This window comes from Pogona vitticeps, chromosome 2 (genome assembly GCF_051106095.1).
Source record: "Pogona vitticeps strain Pit_001003342236 chromosome 2, PviZW2.1, whole genome shotgun sequence".
NCBI lineage: Eukaryota > Metazoa > Chordata > Lepidosauria > Squamata > Agamidae > Pogona > Pogona vitticeps.
Window position 1 is genome coordinate 123,043,930 of NC_135784.1, and position 24,498 is coordinate 123,068,427.

The 24,498-nt window shown below is 42.4% G+C and overlaps 1 protein-coding gene across 6 annotated transcripts in view; it reads left to right on the plus strand.

Moving 5' to 3' along the window:
* Positions 1-21,668, plus strand: part of EVI5L (ecotropic viral integration site 5 like) — a 57,570-nt gene extending 35,902 nt beyond the window's left edge. For 3 of the 6 annotated variants that reach the window (XM_078385856.1, XM_020800359.3, XM_020800358.3), the window contains exons 11-20: positions 305-358; positions 1,422-1,454; positions 7,386-7,526; positions 8,860-8,988; positions 9,668-9,808; positions 12,310-12,468; positions 12,741-12,887; positions 13,334-13,429; positions 14,134-14,229; positions 17,877-21,668. In XM_078385856.1, the coding sequence (XP_078241982.1) occupies positions 305-358; positions 1,422-1,454; positions 7,386-7,526; positions 8,860-8,988; positions 9,668-9,808; positions 12,310-12,468; positions 12,741-12,887; positions 13,334-13,429; positions 14,134-14,229; positions 17,877-18,188 (1,308 nt within the window). In that variant the 3' untranslated portion in view covers positions 18,189-21,668. The remainder of the gene's footprint in view (positions 1-304; positions 359-1,421; positions 1,455-7,385; positions 7,527-8,859; positions 8,989-9,667; positions 9,809-12,309; positions 12,469-12,740; positions 12,888-13,333; positions 13,430-14,133; positions 14,230-17,876) is intronic. The other 3 variants (XM_020800361.3, XM_072990314.2, XM_020800362.3) reach the window with 3 other exon arrangements.
* Positions 21,669-24,498: the final 2,830 nt, after the last annotated feature.

Below are 24,498 nucleotides of genomic sequence, written 5' to 3' on the forward strand. Positions count from 1 at the left end.
AAATGAAAGTGCAATGTCCACTGCTGTATAGACATTCTCATAAGTCAGAAGATCAGTTGATCATTTGGGACCTACGTACTGCAGACATTTAAGGAACTCCCTGTTACTGCACTATAGACCTAACTATGGGGCATATGTGGATGTGGTATAACTTTTGTTTTCCTGGTTATTCAGGCAGCCTGTTGCCCATGATGGCTCCAGTTTGGCATCCCAGATTTCAACATCATTTTATAGGCTGGCTGTTATTTAACAAAAGCACACGCTTACTGGTTAGAACACACACTCATTTTGATCTTGCTTGCAGAGGCTTCGTACTGAGAATCGCCTTCTGAAACAGCGAATTGAGACCCTGGAGAAGGTGAGGAGTGTACCCAACCGCATGAAAGTCCAATTCCTCCGGTTCCAGACTAGTTTGACTACCAAAAATGAGACCTTGCCCTCTCATCTCTCTCAATTGCCTGTAGAAACTACTGAGAGGGGGGAACACTAGTCCCTGTTGCATTCCTCTAGAGGGACTGTGGTTGGGATTTTTCTCTAGAGCCACTCCAGGAGTAGAAGATACGCTGTCAAGGCGTTACTACTTGGCTGTCACTAGGTATTTACGTTAACTATTCATAACACAGAGGTAACACCTTGCAACCTTTTGTCTTTAAGACAGAAAAAGTAATGTGCAAAAGGTATAGGCTCAATGACACTGATGATCGAAACAAACACACACAGTATCTTGAGCAAAAATAACATAAATGTTCTGGATATGTAGCCAGCTATCCTCACCTTCGACTGATTTGATTGCATGGCATTTGAATCTTAAAACTGTATGCTCAGCTATGCTGTGCCATATTTCTTGTATAACATTTTTTGTGCTCAGTATTAAACTTTTACATGAAAAAGGTAGAAAATGCTTAACCCCAATTTGATGTAGTGTGGAAAAAGAGATGCAGGGATAGTTACCTTGAGGAGATCTTGGAAGATTGCCCAGAGACAGCTATTCTGTGGAATCCTGGCAATTGAGAGATGTACATGCATCTCTGTAGAATCTCTGGACTACACAAGCGTGGCATCTGAAGTACAGAGGTCTCTCTTTCAGTCTAAAAGGGAATCAGGATATTAGTAGTTGCAGGACTGAGTCCAACTGAATACATGACAGGATATTCCTGTGAGAAACCCTGTTTTCTTTCTTTGATGGACTGATGTAACCCTATACACTACCTTCATCACTCCAAGAAGGGAGGTGGCACACTGCAGATTTGTGACTGGTATGGAATGGAAGTTCTATTCTTGGGCTCCATTGGGGTCTTTGTTCTTTTTCTTCTGTGCTTCTAGTTATAGGTAGAGTGCTTGTGTGACCTTGCTGTTGTGTCTTTTTTTTCTTTCCTTTATCTTTCCTTCTCTGTCTGGATCTCCCTCTTCTGGGTCTGTAGGAGAGTGCTGCCTTGGCAGATAGATTGATTCAGGTAGGATCAACCTTTTTTATTTCCACCTATCCTCTTGATATTCCATTCCATTTCATTCCAATCCGGAAGAACTAGTGGCAACTTGCTGGGCACTTCCATCCAAACTAACAACTTTGCATTGGTTCTTAGGTCTTCTGTAATAGTCTTCAGATGTTCTTAAAAGGTTGTGCACATTTTCAGAAGTCTCATGCCATCACAGCTTAACAAATAGCACTTTGGAGGAGGCAGAGGATTCAGAACAACTGAAACTGCTCTTAGATCACATCGAATGCTGTCGTTACTTTGACTTGGTTTTTAAACAACACAGTTCATTTTGTATATTGCCTGAGATGCCTGTAGGCAGAAATACAACTCCTGAGTATTCCTTGGTACTAAAATGAAGGCTTAGTATGCAATCAGAATACAGGTCAAGTTAATTATAAGGTGTTGCAGTCAGAGTCTGAAGGTCACCTTGAAAGTGGCACAATCACATATAGTGGCATAATACTTGAAGCAGAGCAGTTCCACTGTGTTGTAATCTGACATTACTTTTCACATAATAATACTTTACCAAAAAATAGTCCATCAGTTGCTGCAAATAATTGGATCTACATATATTCTTGCTTTGCTAATCTGTTTTACCTCCTCCTGTGTTAGTGTCCTTACAACACATGTTAATGGACTTTCAAAACACATACACCTACATGACTGTATCAAGGTACAGGTTTTCTTTATTAGTGTGTTATGAATGTTCCTTTGCCTTTGAGTTCCATATTGTCTGCATGACCAGTATGTGTGGATTCATACATCTAACCCAAACACATGTATGAGTAACTAGGCACCCTTGGCTGCAGAAAATAGAGAAAAGCAAAGCTGACTGGCTGAAATCCTATTGCACAGTTCCCATGCACAAGGAGAATGACATCATCACCAGCAGCACATCACAACTGATTAAAGATTGTGGGGTGCACGTGACTCATATGCAGTGTGATGAAGTCATATGTGCCCAAGAGTCCTCAAAGGAGTCATTTTATCGGTGGTGATTTTCCATTGCTTATGACATCATTGTAGTTGTACCCGTAGCTGTACTGGCCAGGATTTCTGGGAATAGTTGCTCAAGAACATCTAAAGATCCAAGGTTGGGAACCACTGCATTAAAGGATTTTAACATGGTGATTGTGTGAGTGTATTCCTGAGACAATATACCCTGTTTCCCCCAAAATAAGACGTAACCTGAAAATAAGCCCTAGTATGATTTTTCTGGATGCTCGTAATATAAGCCCTACCCCAAAAATAAGCCCCAGTTAGGTGTAAGCCCCCCTCCACCATTGTGCAGCAACCAAACATCAACCATTGTGCAGCAAATACTGTCAATACATGACTGTATTTGAATAAATGTAGAAGGTTGTACATGGAAAAAATCCCCTGAAAATAAGCCCTAATGTGTTTTTTGGAGCAAAAATTAATATAAGACCCTGCCTTATTTTCGGGGAAACACAGTAGGTAGTGAAATTTAGAGTGGATTTAGGGCATTCCTACAGACTGGGGAGCTGAAGCAGAGGGATTAAGAAGTAAAGTGAGGAGGTTGGGTCATAACAGAAGAAGAAAGCATAAGGGAAAAGAGGAGCAGTTAAGCAAGGTGCTCAGGCTTATATGAATCCACAAACCAGTAAAATCTGGTTGAAGAGTATTATATAACAATATTAGTAACAAGTAGAGCAAAAAGAGTTCCAGCTGACTAACGGGTTAGTTAAAGAGATTATCAGACAGAGAGTAAGGAATAATATCTGCCCTTAAGTCTGTGTGGCTTGAGATCACATCTTTATAAGCAAGAACCCTGTAGCAAGGCGAAGCCAGCAATGCATTTTAAGTAATTTTAGGCGGGAATTTGTGACCTTACGGAGTCTCTTCTTGGATGTTATTTTTCTTACTACAAAACATAGTTGATTAGCCCTGCTATGTTTGGAGTGGGGCGCATGTGCTTATTCTGATGGATGAGGCCTAGGATATCAGCCACCGAATCCTATCCTAAAGATAGCACCTCTTCAAGAAGGGGACTGAGAAAAAACTATGACAACAAGTTGTCTATTGTGATTAATTAAAAGATTTGTTTATTAAAAGATTCCTAAAAACCAGTGATATCCCTTTTTCTGGGCGTAGTGTTCCTAACAAAAGCAATAGTTCTGTCTCTTGTTTCCTAATACTTCATCAGATCTTGTTTACCATGTTGCTAGGTTCAAGAGGGGACATCGTAATATTGCCTGTGTGATGCCTTACATTTAGGTGGTGAGGTGAGGGGTTGCATTAACATACCAACAGAATCCATTCTTAACTAGACAACTTCCTCCATGTGAGAAGCCATATTCAGCTTTTGGTATATGAAGTGGGCGTTGGGAGAATATAGAAATATATGCTGATATAAAGTGAAAGTGTTTGTCTCCCATACCTCTTTCTTTATGTGTTGCACATTTCAGAATCATGGACAGACATGAGATATAGGCAAAATCGAGAACCAATTAAAAAATCAACACAGACTCTTTTTTTACCAGAAGCTATCAGAGCTTCAGATGTTCCTCAACTTCAGCCATCGTCCAAGGGGACAAACTCCATGCAGTGTGTGGTTTCGGTACTGGTTCGATGCTAAGTACTAGGAAGAAATAGGAATGTTTTGCCTGAGACTCCAACAGTTCTCATGTGGTTAAGAAATAAGATAGTGTCTATCCGTCCTCTACAGATGCAATGCCAATACAGTACAGTTGATTCTGCTCTGCCACAATCCTGGGCTCCATGAGATCACCTGAGGCTGTTTTGAGTATACGTATATGGCTCATATGTTATCATTGTCATGGAGGGATCAATCACCTGTAAAGAATTTTGCCAGCTCCGTTACTTCAGAAGAACTTAAAATATCTCATTGATCCATTCAACATAAGTGATGTAGAAATCAAAATTTTTGGACTTTGCAGAAAGCTTACCCTAGTTCCAAAGCCACCCCTCTGACAATGCAGGGTAAAGCCCTTGGTTTAGCTGGCAGATCAGCAACAATGGTAGATTTTACCCCATGTAGTTGCCTGGAGGGCAGTACCAACTATACCAGTACCTCTCTCTGAGGACTCTGAGTAGGACATTGTGCCAGTGGTCTCTCTAGATAATTCAGTGAGATGCTGCCCTGCTATGGTAAGCCTGATGCCTTGCTCAGAGGCAGAGTGAAGAATCAGTGTGATTGGTGCAGTGAAGAACTGAGCAAGAATGTACTGTAGCTAGTTCATCTCTCCAGGGAATCTACTAGGTTCAAACACTTTGTGCTGAAGGTCTCCTCCCTCCAAGTGTGGCATTATTAGTAAGGCCAGGTTGGAGACCATCTGTGCTGTAGGGGCACAGACTCTGGTGACTCATTTCCCCTAATGCTGGGAAAGGAAGCTTTACAATAAAGCATTAAGGAGTGGAAAGATACATGATGAAGAGGGTTACAACATCTTTTCCACCTTGGGTGTTCAGTCTTCTAAACCAACTCTGGCCAGTGCTATTTTACTTACAAAAGCTGGCTGTAGTTGTAACCACAGAGTTAGCTTAAGTGTTTGTGAGAATACTGGAAACTAGGTAGGCAAATGAATCCCTAGTTTGGTACCAGATTCCTGAATCCCTAGTTTGGTACTGAATCCCTAGTTTGGTACCCCATCCTGTCCCAGTCACAATTTTTCTTGAACATTAGGCTTACAAAAGGGGATGACTTGGGAATCCATGTTTAGTGGCAAAATGATGGATAAGCATCTCTTCTCTGTATCTCATTGTGGTATGAAAAACGGGGGCTTCCCATTTTTCATCCACATGCTTACAATGAAGAACTCCCTTCTGTTCCATCTTGTTCTACAAGTTATAGCAGACCACTATAGGAATGTTTCAGTGGTGCTCTGGTGGGTCTCAGACAGTCATCAAAGGTTTGATTACAAGATCTGACGGAGTTGTTTGAAACCTTCTGCAATGAGGAAAAATGCGGGGGGACATGTTTGGTGCACATATTTTTCAGGGATCAGGAAGAAACAGCACTATAATGCAATGGCCATAGTAGCATGCTTGGAACAATGTAGGAAATGTTCAGACCTACTTTACTCTTATACATACCTATGACGCTTACGCATACCTATGAACAAGTTATATTATAACCTGACTACCACACTGTAGGGCTGTGAATCTAAGCTACTATTCAGAGTTCCTCTGGGAGAAGACATAATGCAAATACCACAAATAAATGATCCACATAAGACCTGATGAATAAATCTGATCTCTGCTTCTGGGGAGCATGGTCACAATGAGCAACTGTAAATGAGCAACAGGAGTAATGTGGCAATATTAATAGTTCTCTACAATGAGATCTCGTGTGTTAAAAGTTTGTCTAGAGCAGGGAGGGGAGGTCTCATATGCTCTTCACTCTCACCAATGGATCAAACCAGAGAGTTTGATCCATCCTTCTTTAACTCACAGTGGGAATTGCATAGGTTAAATGCAGACCACCCTCATCACTTTCTAAAAATATGCTCCCTCAAACCAGAAGGATCTCACTTCCAGAAGTACAATTCTCCTCTAAAACAAGGGGTCATTTTTATAAACCAAAAAGAAAAGAAAAGAAAAACCCTTTTAACAAAATGAAGCAACATTCTGCTTAATTGTAGTTTTTCTATGGAAACTTGATGCAGTTTATAGTGGATCTCATGGGTCCTCGTAGAAAACAGCCTCCAGACACTATTCCACATTTGTAATGAGAAGGCAGAGCTACCAAGGACAGCATGTAGCTGGTCATCATTAGGAATATCCCAATCAGTTTCATGCTTCCAGTTTGGTTCTCTCTTTTTTCCCATCACTGGGATTTTTTTCCTTTTATCTACAGTAAGACTGAGGAAGTACTACCCAAAAAGTTCTTTGTAAAGACAATTACCATGAATATTATATTTTCACATCATATGCCACAAAAATCCCTAAAATATCCCAGTTTCTATGAATTACAGTTTTTACCTAATAACAAGATATATATTTCATGGAGTTGGAATGGGAAGGCCTCAGAAATCTTGGTTTCTCAACCTCTCTCCCTGCAAGCTATCCTGATTTTTGCAAAACAGAGGGGCCCATGTTGAACTTGTATGTTTAGACACTGTTAATGAGTTAAATGTACAAATTTGGGTGTATGATAGTGATGATAACACAAATAAAGAATGTGATATAGCTTACATGGACTTCCACCTACCATGAAAATGCATGCTGGCAATCACAGTAAAAACGTTGTACACCAGAGGTAGGGAGCTGGTCACTCTCTAAGTGGTGCGGGAATTCAACTTAAATGTAAAGTTTCTATATGTAAAGCTGTCCTATTCAAAGCATAATATGTTATTGATAAAAATTCTGGATTAGTCTTCTACCTATAAAATACCAGCTTTGGTATATCCAAAGGCTTTTAATGTATTTTCAAACGAGCAGTTGCTTCAGGTCATTGTATATAATTTAGTTCTGTGTAGAACTTTACCATGGGTGGTTTTGTGTGGTGTAGTATATAGGGGGATGGACTAGGACTCAGTTCAATTCCCCCCTCTGCCACGGAAACTCATTGTGGGGAGGATGGAACTAGTAAAACTGCTCACTTACCTTGAAAAGCCTATTAGGGTCGCTGTAAGTCAGCTCTGACCTGATGGCACATAACAGTTTTGGAAAGTTGAATCACTTGGTAGCCAACCTTCAATTAAAAATGCAGGGACAAATGTAAAGTCTACTGACATGGTTTCTCTTTGGCTATGGCTGGTACCATAGCAATGCTTCAGGACTCCTTGGTGAGAATAAGGATGCCAAGCAGTCATTTAAATGCTCTGTTTTTTTGCTGACTGCCATAAAATAAATGCCCATTCTATATGTGTCATGTTTTGTGCTTTTCTTCAGAAAATAGCTTCTATTCTCTCTGCTTTTCAGGGTCAAGTTACCCGTGCACAGGAGGCTGAAGAAAACTATATAATCAAGCGGGAGCTAGCAGTAGTTAGGCAACAGTGCTGCTCAGCAACAGAGAACTTGCAGAAGGCACAAAGCACCATTCGGCAGCTGCAGGACCAGCAGGTAATGGAGTGACATTACCAATGAAAGGGCAATATAAAGTAGGCTGTAGGACAGGAGTTTAGGAAGTGCTGGATAACTGAGAGTAGAATTAGTATATTATAAATTAGTTTTATGTCATTTGTGCTTATTTCTGTTGTGCACCAATCAGAGTAGCAATTTGCTTGATGGGTGGTATAGAAATTGAAGGAAGGAAGGAAGGGTTTGGACTGGTGGAGGTAGCTTTCTCTGAAACCATTCCAAGCAAGCAAGGTAGGCCTTTCCCTTTCCCTTTTGCTCTAGTTTTCTGAGTGAAGTACGTGGATTTAATATATTCACATTTGTTGAATGTTGATATGTTGGCCTAGATAAGAGCCTTCCTTAACAAGATGCTGTCCAGATATATTAATCTAAATTCCCATCATTGGCTGTGCTGACCTGGAGTGTTGGGCATGATAATCTGGCACATCTAAAAGGCTAGTTTAGATTGATTATAGGCTATACAATCTGTTTTGCCAGTGGTCTTAACTTCTCTGTGTTATAGCCAATTACTGAAAGCCAGATGACACATAATAGGAGAGACCTGTAAATAGTCTCCACACTTTAAAAAAAGCACAATCCCAGTGAATAAAGGCGGAGAATGCTTAAGGCCTTTACTGTGAGTCATCAGCTAAAATTTTGTTGCTATAACTTATACAATGCAAGGCTGATGACATCATCAGTAGTGGCATTTTTTAAAGAAACTAAACATTTCAGACTTCTGTGCTAAAAGTCCCATGTACTCTCTTTTGTCATTGAGAAGTTGTGGGGCTTACAGGACAGGAGGGAGAAGTGTTTAGTTACTGGAAATTGCTGTCACAAGTAGAGTCATCCCAGTGGCAATGATTTTCAGTAATTAAATACTTCCCCCTCTTGTCCTGTAGCTCCCATGGCTTCAAATGATAAAAGGGAGAAGTTACAAATGTTTACTGCTCATGACATTAGCCTTACACAGAATAAGCTCCAACAACAGAATTTCTCCTATTGTCTTGTTATAGTTACTTTCCCTAAACTGCATTATCTTCCTGGGATTGAGAACTCTGTACAGAAGGAAATGAAATTTTGACTGGGAAGATGTCCTGTAGAAGATGTATTAAACACACACACCCTTAGTACTGTTGCAATGGAAGTCATATTTCCTTATAGCTCTATGTCTGTTAAAACAGGCAAACAGCAACATTGGAAGGCTATTCATGGTTCTGACTTCCAGTTGTGAATCTTTCTATTCCTTGCAGTAACAAATAGGAAAGAGTAAGGAGACCATGTTTATTACTTGATAGACTTGTTCTGATTTATCTTTGTTACTCATTTTATTCAGGGAAATCCACGTTACTCTGAGGAGTTTGTGAGTCACCTGGAAACAGAGCTTGAGCAGTCACGCCTCAGGGAGTCTGAGACTCTGAGTGCCCTTAAAGAGATGCAGGACAAAGTGCTGGATATGGAGAAGGTAATTTCACTAAAGAGGACTGATGTGAATGCCTGCCTACCTGGAAGGCAACCAGGACAGTAATCGAAATCAGTAGCACCTGCACTATCAGAAGCCTCCTAAAGAGAGAAAAAAAAATTATGTAATGAAACGGAAAGCTGCCGTTCTTAAGAATGTTAATGTATAGGGTTGGATCCATAGTTAAGCATATACAGCAGGGCTGGCATGAAGGCTCCCCTTCACAAACACACCAGCCCTCTGACAGTGCTATGCACAGAGTTTTGAGGGAATGCTACAGAAGAGTTTGAGCTGGGGCGGGGGTTTCTCTAAAATTTGGTCATCTTCTCTATGCAGAGCTGTTCCATCGGTGGAAGACAGATTTTACCTAGAGCTACTGCGTCTCCTGCCAATTACTACTAATCTGGCAGATATGCTTTAGTGTTCAGGATATATCTTAACTTCTTCATGGCAAGACACATTCCAGGGGATCTAAAGCTTTAAAAAAATAATAGGGAAACATCATCTTTCAGTCATTTTTCCTCTGCAGAAGTGATTAGAAGTATTCATGCTGAGGCTCTGTAGCCCAAGCTTTATTTAAAGGGTGCATTTTATTTATCATGGCAGACAGAATATTGGATGTCTGAGTGTTGGCTTGGGCAAGAATCCTTACATCATCTTCCCTTCTCTGGTTCCTTTGCAGAAGAACAGCTTGCTTCCAGATGAAAACAATGTGGCACGTCTGCAGGAAGAATTGAAGGCTATGAAGGTGCGGGAATCGGAGGCAATGAAGTCCTTCAGGGAGCTTCAGCAGCAGGTGAAGGAGCTCAATGACAACTGGCAGGTGGGTCTTACTAGAATGATTGTCCAGCTGACACTTCCTTGTCACTGCAGATAAATCCCATCACTCTTTTTCCAGCTGCACTACTGTATGCATTTTTACAGAATGCAGGGGCTGGTAATTTAAAACTCCCTGTTCTGTGTTATCAAATTGGAACCAGCCTAAAATGACCCTAATGGGGCTTTCAAGGTAAGAGAGACTTTTAAGGAGTGGTTCTATCAGTTCCATATACCCAGTGAGTTTCCTTGGCTGAGCAGAGATTACAACCAAGGCCTCGTGAGTCTTAATCCGTCACTCTGTCCACTACACCACACTATGTATTTCTTTAAAACTGCAAAGCAGTAAATTAGAACTGAGCAAATAGAGGTCTTTGTAATTAAAAGCTAACTAGCCTAACTAGGAAACTTGCTGGATACATCAGTGAGTTAGGTATCTGGCTGCAGACTCAGAGGTTGGAAGATCAGTTCCCAACTGTGCATCCCAGCAGAGCCAGCCTATGTGGCCTTGGGTGAGCTGCACAGTCCCATGGCATCCCCAGAAGAAGGGAATGGTAAACCACATCTGAGTACTCTCTACCTAGAAACCCCTGAAAAGAGTTGTCATTAGTCAGAAATTGACTTCACGGCACAAAGGTAGAATTGTTATTAGACAAATCAAGGCAATCATAAAATAATGTTGGAAGGCCATCAAGTCCAACTCCCAGCTCAGTGCAAGAATCTAAATCAAGGTAAAGTGACAGATAGATGATTTTCTCTTGAATGCCTCCAGCATTGGAGTGCTCATCACTTCCTGAGGTAATTGGTTCCATTGTTGTACTGCTGTAAAAGTTAGGAAAGTTTTCTTGATGTTCAACCAAAATCTGGCTTCCTGTAAATTGAACCCATTATTACATGTTGAGCAGAGATTAAGGACTTGGGGAGCTTAACATATTAGGGAACAATTATCAGGGTTGCCAAAAATGGCTAAACTTCTATATGTAGCAGCCAGTAAATAGTTATTGATGAAGCGGAAGGACTCATTGGCAGGACGTGTGGAGGGCATGCAAAAGGTCCAAGGCTTAGTACTTACTTACCATATCCAAATAAGGTCAAGAAAAGCCCTTGTCTGAGTTTCCTGAGAGCTACTGCCAGCCAGTGCTGCCATTTGTGAACTAAATAGCTATAACTGGGGTTTTGCTACATGACAATTGAAAAGAGTGTTCTGGGATTTCAGAAATGCCTCCAAAAGATATATTTTAAAAGCAGCATGGGAGAAAGGGGAATCACAACTATGTAAAGGTAGAGTACTAAAGGCAGTGGGTAGTCTATATAGTCAAGAAATATAAACAAAATTGAAAAAAGATAGATGTACAGCTACATTCTTTTAACTTTCACGTTATTTATTGAGTATATTTTATGTATTTTATTTATTTATTTATTAAATTTATACCCCGCCCCTCTAGACCACTGGTTCTTAACCTTGGGTTACTCAGGAGTTTTGGACTTCAACTCCCAGAAGCCTTCACCACCAACTGTGCTGGCTGGGGTTTCTGGGAGTTGCAGTTCAAAAACATCCGAGTAACAAAGGTTAAGAACCACTGCTCTAGACCATGTCTACTCGGTAAAGATGGTAAAGAGAAGTTTGCTGTTAATGAAATGATGAAAGACAAAGAAGCTATTAAAAGCTGATGGAAGACTTAATATTAAGGGATAGGTGAAAAATTAATTTGATTACATTTTAAGGTGAACTTGTCAAATAAGCACTTGGTGACCTATGCAACAAAAGTGATGGGTAAAATGTTACTCGTATTTTTCTTCATTTTGCAGTGCAGTTTATGAAGAAAAAATACCTGTAATTCATATGGTGGGGAACGTATGCACAAAAATGAGTAACTTAGAGGGAATGCATCCAAACCTGTGTGGCTTATGAAAATCTACATATTTAGAAAACATGTACAAAAATGTGTGTCTTTGGAAAAACACAAAAAAGGGATATTTTTGATGGATGTGAAAATATATATTGATGTTCATACACTCCTATCCAAAAATATGCAGAAATAGAATAGAATGAACCTAATGATGAAAAGGTTTTTTTAAAAAACAATTAATCTGGCAGGTTTTCCATCTCTTAGCACAAAACTGTAAAGATGAACCAAAAAATGGCAAACTATGCATGTGTAAAGTTGTAAAATGCTCTTACCACTGCTACTAATATGCTTTTGATATTCACAATATACTTCATTCTTAGAGACATGTAAGATAGGAATGAACAGGGAATCTAATGTTCCCATATTGCTTTGTGTACATCTTATTTTCTGTGTAATAGAAAATGGTCCTTGTCAGAATCTTGAGCATGTTGATATGTCATTTTATCCAATAAAGTTATTATTATCTGTGGGGGTCCTTTCCCTTTCTTGACAAGTGCTGGAATAGCATCATAGTCTAGTAGTCTGTTCTGTTGTAACCTGCAGAGCGTTGCTTGATTCCCAAGCTTGTCCCTTTATCATTCTGTCCTTCCCCTTCTAGGCCCATCTAAGCCGAACAGGAGGAAGGTGGAAGGACTCCCCTCGTAAGAACACTATGAATGACCTCCAAGACGAATTGATGAGTCTCCGTCTGCGTGAGACGCAGGCACAGGCTGAGGTGCGGGAGCTGCGCCAGAGGGTGGTCGAATTGGAAACTCAGGTGATTGGATGACTTCTTGTTATCAGAAGTGTTTTGTTGTGTTTTAATTGTGGCAATTCTTCACGAACTCCTTTTTCCTATCAGTGCCTACAGTTAGGAACTTTGTGTTTCTTCTTTTTCACCTCTTATAGAAAATGGAAATGGAAAAGGTAAGGGAGGAGAATGTCTCTGTGTTGAATAAACTGAAAGGTTGGCAGGGAAGCATGTGGTACACAGATGTGTTCGTCATGTGTGTACCAGGCTATCAGTTTGCTTTTATGTGTGTCTTCCAGGATCAGATACACAGCAATCATCTAAACCGGATGGAGCAGGAGTGTGCTGGGCTGCACGAAAAGGTACAATACCTCACTGCCCAGAACAAGGGGCTACAGACTCAACTGAGTGAGACCAAGCGCAAGCATGCCGAATCTGAATGCAAGGTGAGATCTCGTGTGATATCTCGCACTGTCACATGCTGTTTTCCCCCTCTCCTCTGCTACAAATACATGTCATTTGATTATTGTTCGGAGAATAGGAATTGGGAACAGAAATTCTATGGTTTGCCAGGGCTCCAAATCCACTTAGTAGTACAAATAGATAAATAAACAATTTTTGGACTTTGGGAATTATAGGCACTGATATACTGTAAGATGAGACCAGAATCCATGGCTTTAGATACTGTCTTACCTAAATAGAGTTCTCCCTCTCCATGTTCCTGAGCATTCTGGACAATTCAGTGATTCACCATGGGCAACATAGTGCCTTCTGCTGCCAGAAGACACTGCAGGTGATCAGTTGTTGGTTCTTTCCTGGACTCCATGGAGGGTGGGTCTTCCTGCTTGCACTCTGCTGGGCTTCTGCCATGGGATTCCATTTTCTGTTGCAGAGCAAAGAGGAGGTGATGGCTGCGCGCTTACGAGAAGCTGATAGCATGGCTGCTGTAGCTGAGATGCGACAACGAATTGCTGAGCTGGAGATCCAGGTTAGGAGCTTGGCAGCATTAACTAACAGTGATCCTTAGATCGTAGCCAAAGGAGCAAGTTGCCCCACAAAAATTTGTTTCAGTTGTAACTACTTCCTCTGCAGTTGAGAGGTGAGGTGGGGAAGAAGGATTAAAATTAAGAATAAAAATGTGTCTTATTTAAATAGTTATTACAAAAAGCACACTTTTTGTTTCTTCTGATTACTTATACTTTGAGGTTAGTCTGAATGGTAGTGGGAATTGTGTGTATGATTGTAGTGAAAGGCAGAAGAAGACTGGATCGTGAAAACTGACATTATAGTTCCATGAAGTTAAATTTCTGTGATCTCTTTGGTATCATAGCAAACTCAGCATTATCACCAGAATCCTATTATGTCCACCGGTGTGAGTCAAACGGAGTAAATGATTGCAATGAATGTCTGCTAGCAGAGAAGTCAAAACGTATCTCTTGTTGCACATACCAGTCGTGTGGCTTGGTGTACAAGAGGTGCAAGTACCATCTTCTTAACTAGCAGCAGTTTGTCACTGCAATTTACAGCAGTTGGCTTACTTGGCTGAGCCAAAACCTTCTGACAAGACCACTAGAAGATAGTTCAAGTGTCATCTAGGAAATGCAATTCTAGGTAAGACAAGAGTGAACTTTATTGTAATGTTTTCTGCCAATGACCCTTGAAAATTCCCTCTCCTCTTTGTCCTTCATACAGAGAGAAGAAGGTATGATCCAAGGCCAACTCAACAATTCTGACTCTTCCCAGTATATCCGTGAACTCAAGGATCAGATTGATGAGCTCAAGGCAGAGGTGAGCCTAAACTGCTGTGAGGAAGAGGAGAAATCTGGGAATGATTCAGGTTGTTTGGTTTCTGGTGCCTTCTCAGTTGGCCCCTGGAAGCCTTCTTTGCCAAGTCACAGCTGCCTCTTTCTGTGGGGGCCCTCATAACAGAGAACAGGCAGAAGACATGGCAGCTTGTAGGTTTCCTCTAGGGCCTGCTGGAGATTAGACATTCTCTTTTAAGCTGTGCATCAACTCAGTGTGTTGCATAAATGCCAATCAGAACTGTTCCAGGGCACCACTATAGAGGGGACGCAGGTTCTTAGTACCAGGCCTTCTCAGATACGCAGATTATTTCACTGGATAAGAGTTAGAGTCTTGATGAAAGTAGCAGAGTTCATATATGTGACTTACAGATTCCCTCTGATCTGTCTTCCTCTCACAAATCTATAGACAAGCCTAACCTCTCTGCAGAGTATGGATCTTGCTGCACTGGGCCCTTTGAACACTTTTTTTAATCTTTTGCAAGCTGAGGAGCACAGATGGTTATTCTTCGTGGCCTCTGTGAATTACACCCTGAGTGATTCGCGCCTGCGCGGAGCCTCATCAGAAGATTCTAGAGCTTCTGCAGTAGCAATAAACACATTAGAATATGCCCTTCCCCACCCGTATAAGTACCTTGGCGCCAAGTGTCCCCTTTCAGTTTCTTTCAACTGCTGCATTGAAAGCCTCATAATTCTGTTTCTGTGAGTAAAAGAGAAAGAGAGCTTATTCTTGATTCCTTCCTGTTATCAATCTTTTTTCTTTTAAACTATTAGATCAAACTCATTATCATCAGAGATTTTTCCTTTCCCCTCACTTGGCTTCCGGCCGCAGAACCCCGCCCCCAAATCATCGGTTTTTCTCCTCAATTATTTTCTCCTATTCATAGCCCCTTTGGGCCCGTTTAAACACTGTGTTGTCTGTAATAATAAGATCCCACTTTCTGATGGACACGCTAAGTACTTTTTCTGTTTGGGAGAGCAACATCAAACTTTCTCCTGTACCCATTGCAAAAATTTTAAGCATGGAGTTCTTCGATCTCGCTTCTCGAGGCTAAAACTCCGACTTTGGGAACAATCCTTACAACCAGTTCAAATGGCCCAACTTACCTGTAGGGCCACTTCCCAAACTGAATCATTGAAACAACATCCATCGGCTACACCAGCTCATTCCAATTCTCCATCTGCATCATCTAAGACCTCGAAAACACACAAATCAAAACCCTCGATACCGAAATCCTCGACTTCAAAAACAACTTCTAAACGTCAGAGACCTACTGAAGCTGCTCCAGCTCCGGAGCCTGTTCCTCTTAAACGAGCTAAACAGTCTAAGCCTACAGACATCCCACCACAACTACAACTCTCTGAATCAGTTTCGGTCGGATCTCTCTCAGATGATGACAGACTTCCGTCCCATCAACCCTGTTTTCAGTCTCCAGAATGGGATGATAGAGTCGACTGACTAACGTCCTCTCCTCCCAGTCCACAACCTTCTATTCTTCCAGCAGTCCTTCAGTTATTCCATCGCCCAAGGATTCCCATCCCGAGCGGCTCAACACCATTCCATATTCAATGCCCTCAGATCACCCACTGATCCCTAACCAGAACCGTCAACATCAACAATCTCGACAGCACGCTTCATCGCGTGTGGTTCAAACCCATGCTCAGCACATGCATCGGGTTGCCATTTGCAGTGCTCTGCTCAACAAACTGCACCGACTAGTCGACCAGGTGTTTTACCCGGTCTGATAATACCACCTAGTTGTTGGCCTACCTCTTGACAACCGTCAGTGTCGAAGCGGCCACATCACCGAGAGGTGACTATACCTCAACCTGCTCTCCACTTCGATATTGGAAAAACCTTGGAGGGTTGAGCAGATTTCAGCCCCAGCCTCCCAATACTTTCCTACTACAATACTCGTAGATGATGAAAATCACTCTTCACGCTTGGCATCGTCAGCATCCATTTATTCTACTGCTATGCCATCGCATCAGCAATCTCCATTTCAACACCACAGAGACACAGGCTCTGATATCGACAATCCTCGATATTCATCCTGGTCCATGGACACACGCTCCATTCCATTCCATCAACATAGTTCCCATCCTCCGGTAAATCCAAGTCATCGACCCCGGCACCATTATGAAACTGAGGTCCATCCCTACCAATCGAGGTCCGTCGATGATCAACCACCATCTTTTGATGTTGACAATCCTCGACATTGACAGATGCCACCTCCATCTTTTCAGACTCATAACTGGCACTAGTACAAAACTCAGCTTCTCAACACTGAAGTCGATAGATAGTCCATTGACTCCAGATGCGACCTTGATGGCTCTGACCATGGATCTCGGCTGCAGGCTCCATCTGTATTACTTACCTCTCCAGAGCTGAACATTATTGATACCGACCTGCTGTCCCTGGCAGAGGATTTCCAGACCTATGCCCAGCTTATGATTTGCATGACTAAATCCCTTGATCTGCAAATCCACCAACCATCGACAGAAACAGCTGATCATCTATATCAGAGGTCATCAGCCCTGGTCCACAGCCCAGTGCTGGTGCGTGGCCTGTTCTGAACCGGGCCATGGAGACAGACCTTCCCCTCCGCACATACTCCCATCCCCACAGCTGCTTTGCATACACGCGTGTGTGCCAGAGCCGTTGTAAGCCCTCCCCCACCCTTCATGCATGCGCCCGAGCGCCCACGCAAAGGAGTGGGTTTTCGTGCATGCAGATGCTCCTGTGTATATGCGAATGGGTGGGGGAGTGCTCATGTTGGCCCTGGCGCACGCACGCACGCACGCACGCACGCACACACACACACACACACACACACACACGCACACACACTCCCTACCACTTTACACATGCACCCAAGAGAGAGCGCACTTGCGCCCAAAAGCATGCACGCACGGGGGGCTCACCTTCCTCAGAGGCCCCTCCGGTCTGCGGTCCCAAAATGGTTGGGGACCGCTGATCTGTATGATCAGATCTCTAAAAATACAACCACTCTGGTACACATACCAATGTGCCAGAGGATAAAAAGATACTAGCTCAAACCTTCCAAGAAGAAGGTCTCTCCATTGCAAGTGAAAGGAGATGCTTGGCGCCAAGGTACTTATATGGGTGGGGAGGGGCATATTCAAATGTGTTTATTGCTACTGCAGAAGCTCTAGAATCTTCTGATGAGGCTCCGCGCAGGCGCAAATCACCCAGGGTCACAGAGGTCCACTCAAAGAACTACAGTTACAGGTGGGTAACCTGTCCTTGTTGCTCCAAGCAAAGCGTATTAGAGGGCGCTTCTCCCACAACCATTTCAGGATGAGCCCTACCCCAGGCCTGTCCTCCTTAGGAAAGTAGGTGTTCGTGCACACTCCAGTGGATATATCCAGTGTGCGTGCTGTGTCTGTTGTTTGAGTATCCATGCAATCCTAGGCTGGAGCTGGCCTTTGATTCTACCGGAATACAGTATTTGCAGTGTAGGCCAGATTATTTCCCTACACACGCACCGTACACAGAGGTACACAAGAAGGACTCTTATTCTGCTCCTCTTGGCTTCTTTTTTCTTTGCATTTGGGTTTAGTGGGTACCCACTTTGCAGAGCAGTAAGGCTTTTTCTCTGCCTCCCGTAGATCCGTCTGATGAAGGGACAAAAACCTTTTGAGGACTCAATGGGCTTCGATGGTATCCATATTGTGAGCCACCTCGCAGTGGATGACGATTCGCTGCATTCTTCAGACGAGGAGCTGCTGACCAGCCCCATGGTGGTGGGTGCCCTGCAGGATGTCTTGTACCCACTATCTCCCCATAACGCACACTTTCTGCGGGGTGCAGAGAGCTCTGGGAAGGAGAGTGATGGCACCACAGATAGCGATCCCGACGACCCTGCCTCCGCCGCTGAGCCCAACGGGGAGATCATCTTTGAAGAGGCCTTGGGCAAATGAGGGGAGAGGTGGCCGTCCCAGCTTCACTCAGAAGGCACTTTGGTGCTGTGGCCATGCTGTCCTGAGGGTCAGGGTTCAGAGACCGATCATGCAAAACAAAACTGAGGCCCCAACTCAGGGAGTCCCACCCCTCCCTCATGGGGGATGGCTTGGGAGGAAGACAGCATTCTTCGGCTGGCCTGCATTAATTACACGGACCATCTCTATCGATTGTTGTCTGCACTGCCTTTTCTTTTTCAGCTGTGTTGTCACTGGTTGTTAAAATCCAAATCTGTCTATTGGCCTCATTCACATCTCCCACTACCCGTCCTAGCCCTTTGGCCATATCTTAATTTTCTCCCTTCACACGCACATAGATTTGCACACTCAAGAACTCTGAAGGAACAGTAGCAGCGACAAGTCCACTGGTTCCATAGAATGCCGTCTAGTAGTGATTAATCTCTGTTTCCTTGCCCTGCTTGGGAAGATGGGCGGGGCATGTCTTCCCTTGAATTATACGTGTCTCTTTCCTTGTTGTTTTGCATAGGGAAGAGACAAATTGAATGTCTCCACAGTTGTTTGTGATTTTCAACCTAGGAAAAGGACAGGAAGGTGTGTGTGGAGAGTGTGTTTCCGAAGAGGTGATTTTGTTCTAGCAAGAGACAGAGAAAGAAATTATATTTTTGTTCCTTCATATATTATTTATTTATACAGTGTATTTGCCAAACCTTCTCTCTTGGCATAAAGCTTTAAGTTCAGCAGTCTTGAGGGCTATTATGGAGCAGCCAGAACTGCTTCTATAGCTAATGACAAAAGCATCTTTTCTATTTAATTGTGTTTCACATGGTGTGAGTTGTTTCACATGGTACCTTCGATGGCATCTTTTGCCTGCAGCTTAATTCTGCCCTGCTACAGCTGCGGCAGTTAGGTGCTGTCTTGCTTCATATGGTAGGTAAGTAGCTGTTTACCCAGAAATCCTCACTTGAAATTGAGTGAGATGATGCCATAGCTTTCTATAATTCCACTTTGTGGTCATCTCTCGAAACACTTATTCCTGCAGAACTATGCCTGGTTCAGGCAGCTGGCAGCCCATCAAAGTGCATGGAAAATATATTTTATTTAGGGAAGATACATCAGTAAGTTCCTTCCCTGAGCTCTTATTTGGTACATAATCCACTGGAACAGAGTAAGTGGCTCAGTTTTGTGAAATTTGAGAAAGTAACTTGAATAATTCTTTCTTGTCAATTGACAAGCCATCTTATGGAGAGACACCTGATGGAGAGATGCCTGATCTTTCCAAAATCAAAAACAAAAATGCCCAGGCTTTCCTAGTGGAAGTACAAATAAAGCAAACATAAGGTATACAGCTCTGTGTTTGCTTTCTGACACTAACGGGGTGGGAGGCTGTAGCAGAGAATCTGGGAGGGAGGGCCATGGTTAACCTCCTTTCCTCCTGTGGATTATTGCTTGCAAATGCTTCTCAACAATGTCCTGCCACAACCACTGTATATATGTTAAGCTAACAACGTGTTCATCTATATATGTAGCGCTCCTCCAAGAAACAATTCCACCAGATTTTTTTCTCCTAAATTTGTGAAAGGAGGTCACAACAAGATTAGCTTCTAGCCTTCACTTAGAGTGAAGAGGGAACTCACCAGCAGCAATACAAAGAAAACCCCATAATCTACAACCAGTCATTCGTGATCTCACTCAAGAACTTTCCAAGTCAGTGATCCCCAGCTCAGCTGGAAATGCTGCTTTGTTACTATAATGCTGTTTAGGTGTCTACATTGCAGGATGAGTTCTTGTAACTCACTAGGTATTTCTTCATACACACATGCACACCCACACCCCAAAGAGTCCTTCCAGTAGACAGGCCAGTTTGTCAAGCAAAGACACGGTGCTTGACCTCTCTCTGCAGCTGTTTGCCTCTCATGTTCAATATATACGGATAAAGCCCAATAGGATAGAAGATCTAGAGAAGGGATGGAGGGGTATATGGAGTGTTGAAGATGCAGCTCTTTGACCCTGCCAAGATAGTTGGCTGTTACCTTACATGAGATCTATAGTTACCAAGATCCTTTTGTGCCATATGGTCTATGGGTTAGTTTCTTAACTGGGAAGAGGTGGTAATTCTTTAGGCAAGGGGGATCATTTCTTGTTTTTCACTTCTTTTCACCCAACACTCCTTGCCCTGTGCTGTTACAAACCAACAATACTGTTGGAGCTTGCCTAATTGCTAAAATGCACATGATTAAGTCACATTGTTCTGTATCAGACATACAGACCTCTCTTTCTGAAAGAGGTCTCTGTGATTCTTTGCTAGGCATGGATTTGCAGTATGTCTTGTCCTGACTGAAAGAAGGGGTTCCCTGAATTCATCAAGTGTTATTAGGTGTGCCTCTTAACAGGGCAAATGTTGTGGGTCATTTTCAAGTGCAGTTCCAGAGTCTCCTCTTGTGAGGTTAAATTGGCATTTGCAGATCTAGTCAGACAGACATTCACTGCCTGGCCCAACACATAGAGTGGTCCTGAATTTTTTTATATACAGTATATATATTTATTTATTTATATAAATATACCAGGGGGGAATGCTCCAATTCAGTATAATCTTTCACATTTTAATAGGTGTATTCTATATGTACATGCTGTTGCCAAACTTCTGTAATATGCTCCACGAGTCTTCATTCTCCCTCCTCAAGATCAGCAGTTCTGTACAGTATGTTGTCCATACAAGAATTCAGCCTGCACAGTTACTTTGATGTGCTTGTGTCATTCCTCTCCTTCCCTTCCTATTGGTGGACATACATTTGCCCTGTTGGATGGCTTGTGAAACTGTTGGCCAGTTTGTGCATAAATCTAGCTGCTGGTGATATTTGTTTGTGTGATGTGAGCCATCTGCTTGCTTGCTGCCTCCAGGATCATATATTGGGAACACACGCTTAATCACAGCTGCTTCTAAATCTAAAGTCACCTCCTTTGGAAGTTAAGGGAGTAAATGCGAGAAGATGGGCTCATTTTAATAGAAGCAAATTCCAACTGCTTGCTCGGTGGTTGTTTTTAATATAAAATCCATTTATGCATTATTCAGTTTGCTGATCCAGGCCTCGCTTTAGGTCTAGAGTGACTAAACTGGAATTTTTAACATTTGGCCTTTGTACTGTCAGTGGACCAGGAGGGTGCCTGGGCTCAAACCCTCACTAAGCCATGGAAATTCCCTGGGAGGTGGTCGGGATAAACCACTCCTTGAACCTCTTACATATCTTGAAAACCTGATTAGGATTGTCCTAAGGCAGAAACCATTCGATGTCACAGAACAACCGCCATCTGCACTGTAGTCACTGAGTCCTACTGCTGCCACTTGGTTGCCAGGTTTGAGACCAGGGCTGCAGGGCAGTATAATCTGTTTTATTAAAAGTTGCCACAACTACCTTTGTCCAATTACTCTTCTTCTTCTATACTTGCAGTGCTGGAAGGCCATGTAAAAGTGTTCAAAATTGATGTTTTTCTCTGGATTGTCTCATTTCTGATCTGTGCAGCATCAAGAGATAATGGGATGAACACCTTGACTTCTGCACTTTCCAGCAAAGAATATTTGCATTGGCCAAAGCCCTGTTGCTTAGCATAGTAAATTGCACATGAGTGGGTCAAATGATATTACTCTATAACTTACTATGCCAAAGTAAATTGCAGTTTAGAGTAGGCCTATTTGAGTCAATGGGATGTATGGAAGAGCTGACTCATCAAATCCCCATTGACGTAATGGGTCTACTGTCATTTGATTTACTATGCAAACCAACAGGATGGTGGCCATTGTGTTTGGGCTCTTGGTGGATAATGTAAAACCATACAATAAAATACATCATCATGGGTAATATGAAATAAATATTTTAATATAATTCCTTTCTGGCGAAACACTCATCAACTGCTTAGAGCCATGGAAGAATTAAAACTATTAGAGCAGGGAACTGGCTGAGAGATGGCAATTCTGACTTTACCTTGGCAGAGACAAGGTATTTAGTGGAATCAAGCAAGCCTTCCTTCCTCTTCAATTGGATAAATACTAGCCAGAGATAAGCCTTAGTGGACTGAATGACATGAGGTCATTTTATAACTAATTAAAACATTAACCTCATTGAACTTAGTGGAGTGAGGCCGATCTGCTTTTCAGGCAGATCTGGCCTTCAGCTCTTTCAAAATAAACCCATTGTGTCAAAATGTGTCCCCTCTGCCGAGTCATTCTGTACATTTCAATAATATCTCCAACAGATTTGCCTTTCTGTTGTTCTAATGTGTTTGGAGGCTTTGCAGTGCAGGAACTATATATCTGAGGTTGAAGCCTTCTGTGTACAACTCGGGGACTAGATGCATGCATAACAACCTTCTATCAGGTCCTGTATGTTAGACAATGATGTGGGGCCAGCGTGGTCTGTTTTGATATGCAAGAATCTTCCAGGGCATTATCAGGCTTTCTCTCTGTCTTGAGGCAGGTGGGATTTTTTGCTTTACCAGATTCTTTTACCTAGCAGGAGCTCCATGGAATTGTAAGGCATAAAATTGCCCTGCCAAGCCATCCAATCTCTCTCTCTCTCTCTCTCTCTCTGCTGTCTCTACCATTTTGCTTTGGTTTTTTTGAAATTCTTCTTTATGCAAAGTATTGTGAATGGATTTTTAATGATGATACCAGTTTTTCTCACAGACAGTGACACTGGTGACCTTTCATTTCCTACATTTCCTTTGTGGCTATTCTTAAGTAGCTCCAAACAGAAGTGCCAAATGTTTTAGCCCGCTCAGTGCTGTGCATTATGGAGTAACCATACCCGCCCAGCAAAGTACTGTACTGTAAAACCCATTGGTAAGCACAATGAAGTGTGTCTGCACATCCAGATCACTTTCCAGTGCGTGCAAGTTTCCAGCCTAACAAGTTTACACAGACCTCTCTCGTTATCTTTTCCTGATATTCTTAACAGCATAGGGTCGTCGGGAATCTCTCTGAGCCTGTGTGTGCCATAGTGTGCTCCATTTTCTTATGCCATAAAAAGGGAGAAGAAGCTACCTATGGGATCATCTGGCAAAGCCCATATCCCACAGTTGCAGCAATGTATGCTTCCAATTTGTCCTCTTGGGCAGGATAGGCAGGAGTAGTGCTTTCTTGTGAGCTTTGATAGCTACTGACATAGTTTAATTTCCACTTTAATAGTACTCATTTTCCTTCTTCATGGAGGGAAAGCAACATGGTGCTGTGTTGAGATTGGAGTTGGGAGCACCCCCTGTGTTAATCTCCCAACTCTGATGCTTGACTTCAAGTCCTTATCCAGCTTGACTGCAATTGTTCTCTTCCTCATGTAAGAATCTCACATTCTGCAGGAGAGGCTGCATTTACTACTGGGAATAATGTGGAGGGTGGCAACCAGTTCATTACAGTAAATAGGGACTCTTCCCATCCCAGCCCCAGGCAATATATGCAAAATACTGTATGTTTCAGCAGACAGAATAGAATGGGAACCAGAGGCAAGAAGAAACTGCCTCCTTTCCCCTTAGTTCTAGTTTAGTTAGACATTCATCAAAATCATTACAGACAGACATCAGCATTTTAAGACTAGTGAAGTAAAATGGAGATTACTGGCATTACCTACCCTGTAATGGTGCATTTTCTGTCTTGATGTAAGCTTCAATAAGCTGTTTGGATAGAACTAGTAACTAGTTGGCTATGGTGGGCAGTAATTGATCAGCATCTGTAAAATTGTTAGCATACACTGTTCATCCCTTAAACTGGTGTAGAAATTAAGTAAATTAAGAGGTGGATGGGCCTTGTACATACATAGACATATGTGCTGCTTTGAGAAATGAGCCTGCATGATGAACGGGAGGTAAGAAAGACTGAAAGTGAGACATGCTACATTAGTAGGCAAAGCTGTACTTCAGTATTAAAGTTACTTCAGTGTGTGGTCATAAGTAATACATGTCACAAAGTTGAAGGGGAAAAAACCATTGTCGTGGCCCTAGAATGCTTTGTCAGTTTTAAAAAGTTTTAAAAGGCAAGTTTTTTGTTTTGCTTTGCTTTGAAATACCATCATTATGGTGAGGAAAAACCTTCTCATTTTTGTGGAGCTCTGACCTTGCTTAGGACTTGTTCCAGCAAAGGCCCCACCCACTCTCACATTTCTGGAATTGTGTATGGTGGGAGGATGCCTTTGGTAATACTAACCTTACCCATGACAAGAATAGTTTCACAAAGTTAGTTGTATGATGAGAGGCTCAGGGTGGAAAGGAAGCATGTTGTGGGGCAGGTGAATGATTTCTGCAAAGAAGGAAGAGCCAACCAGAAAGG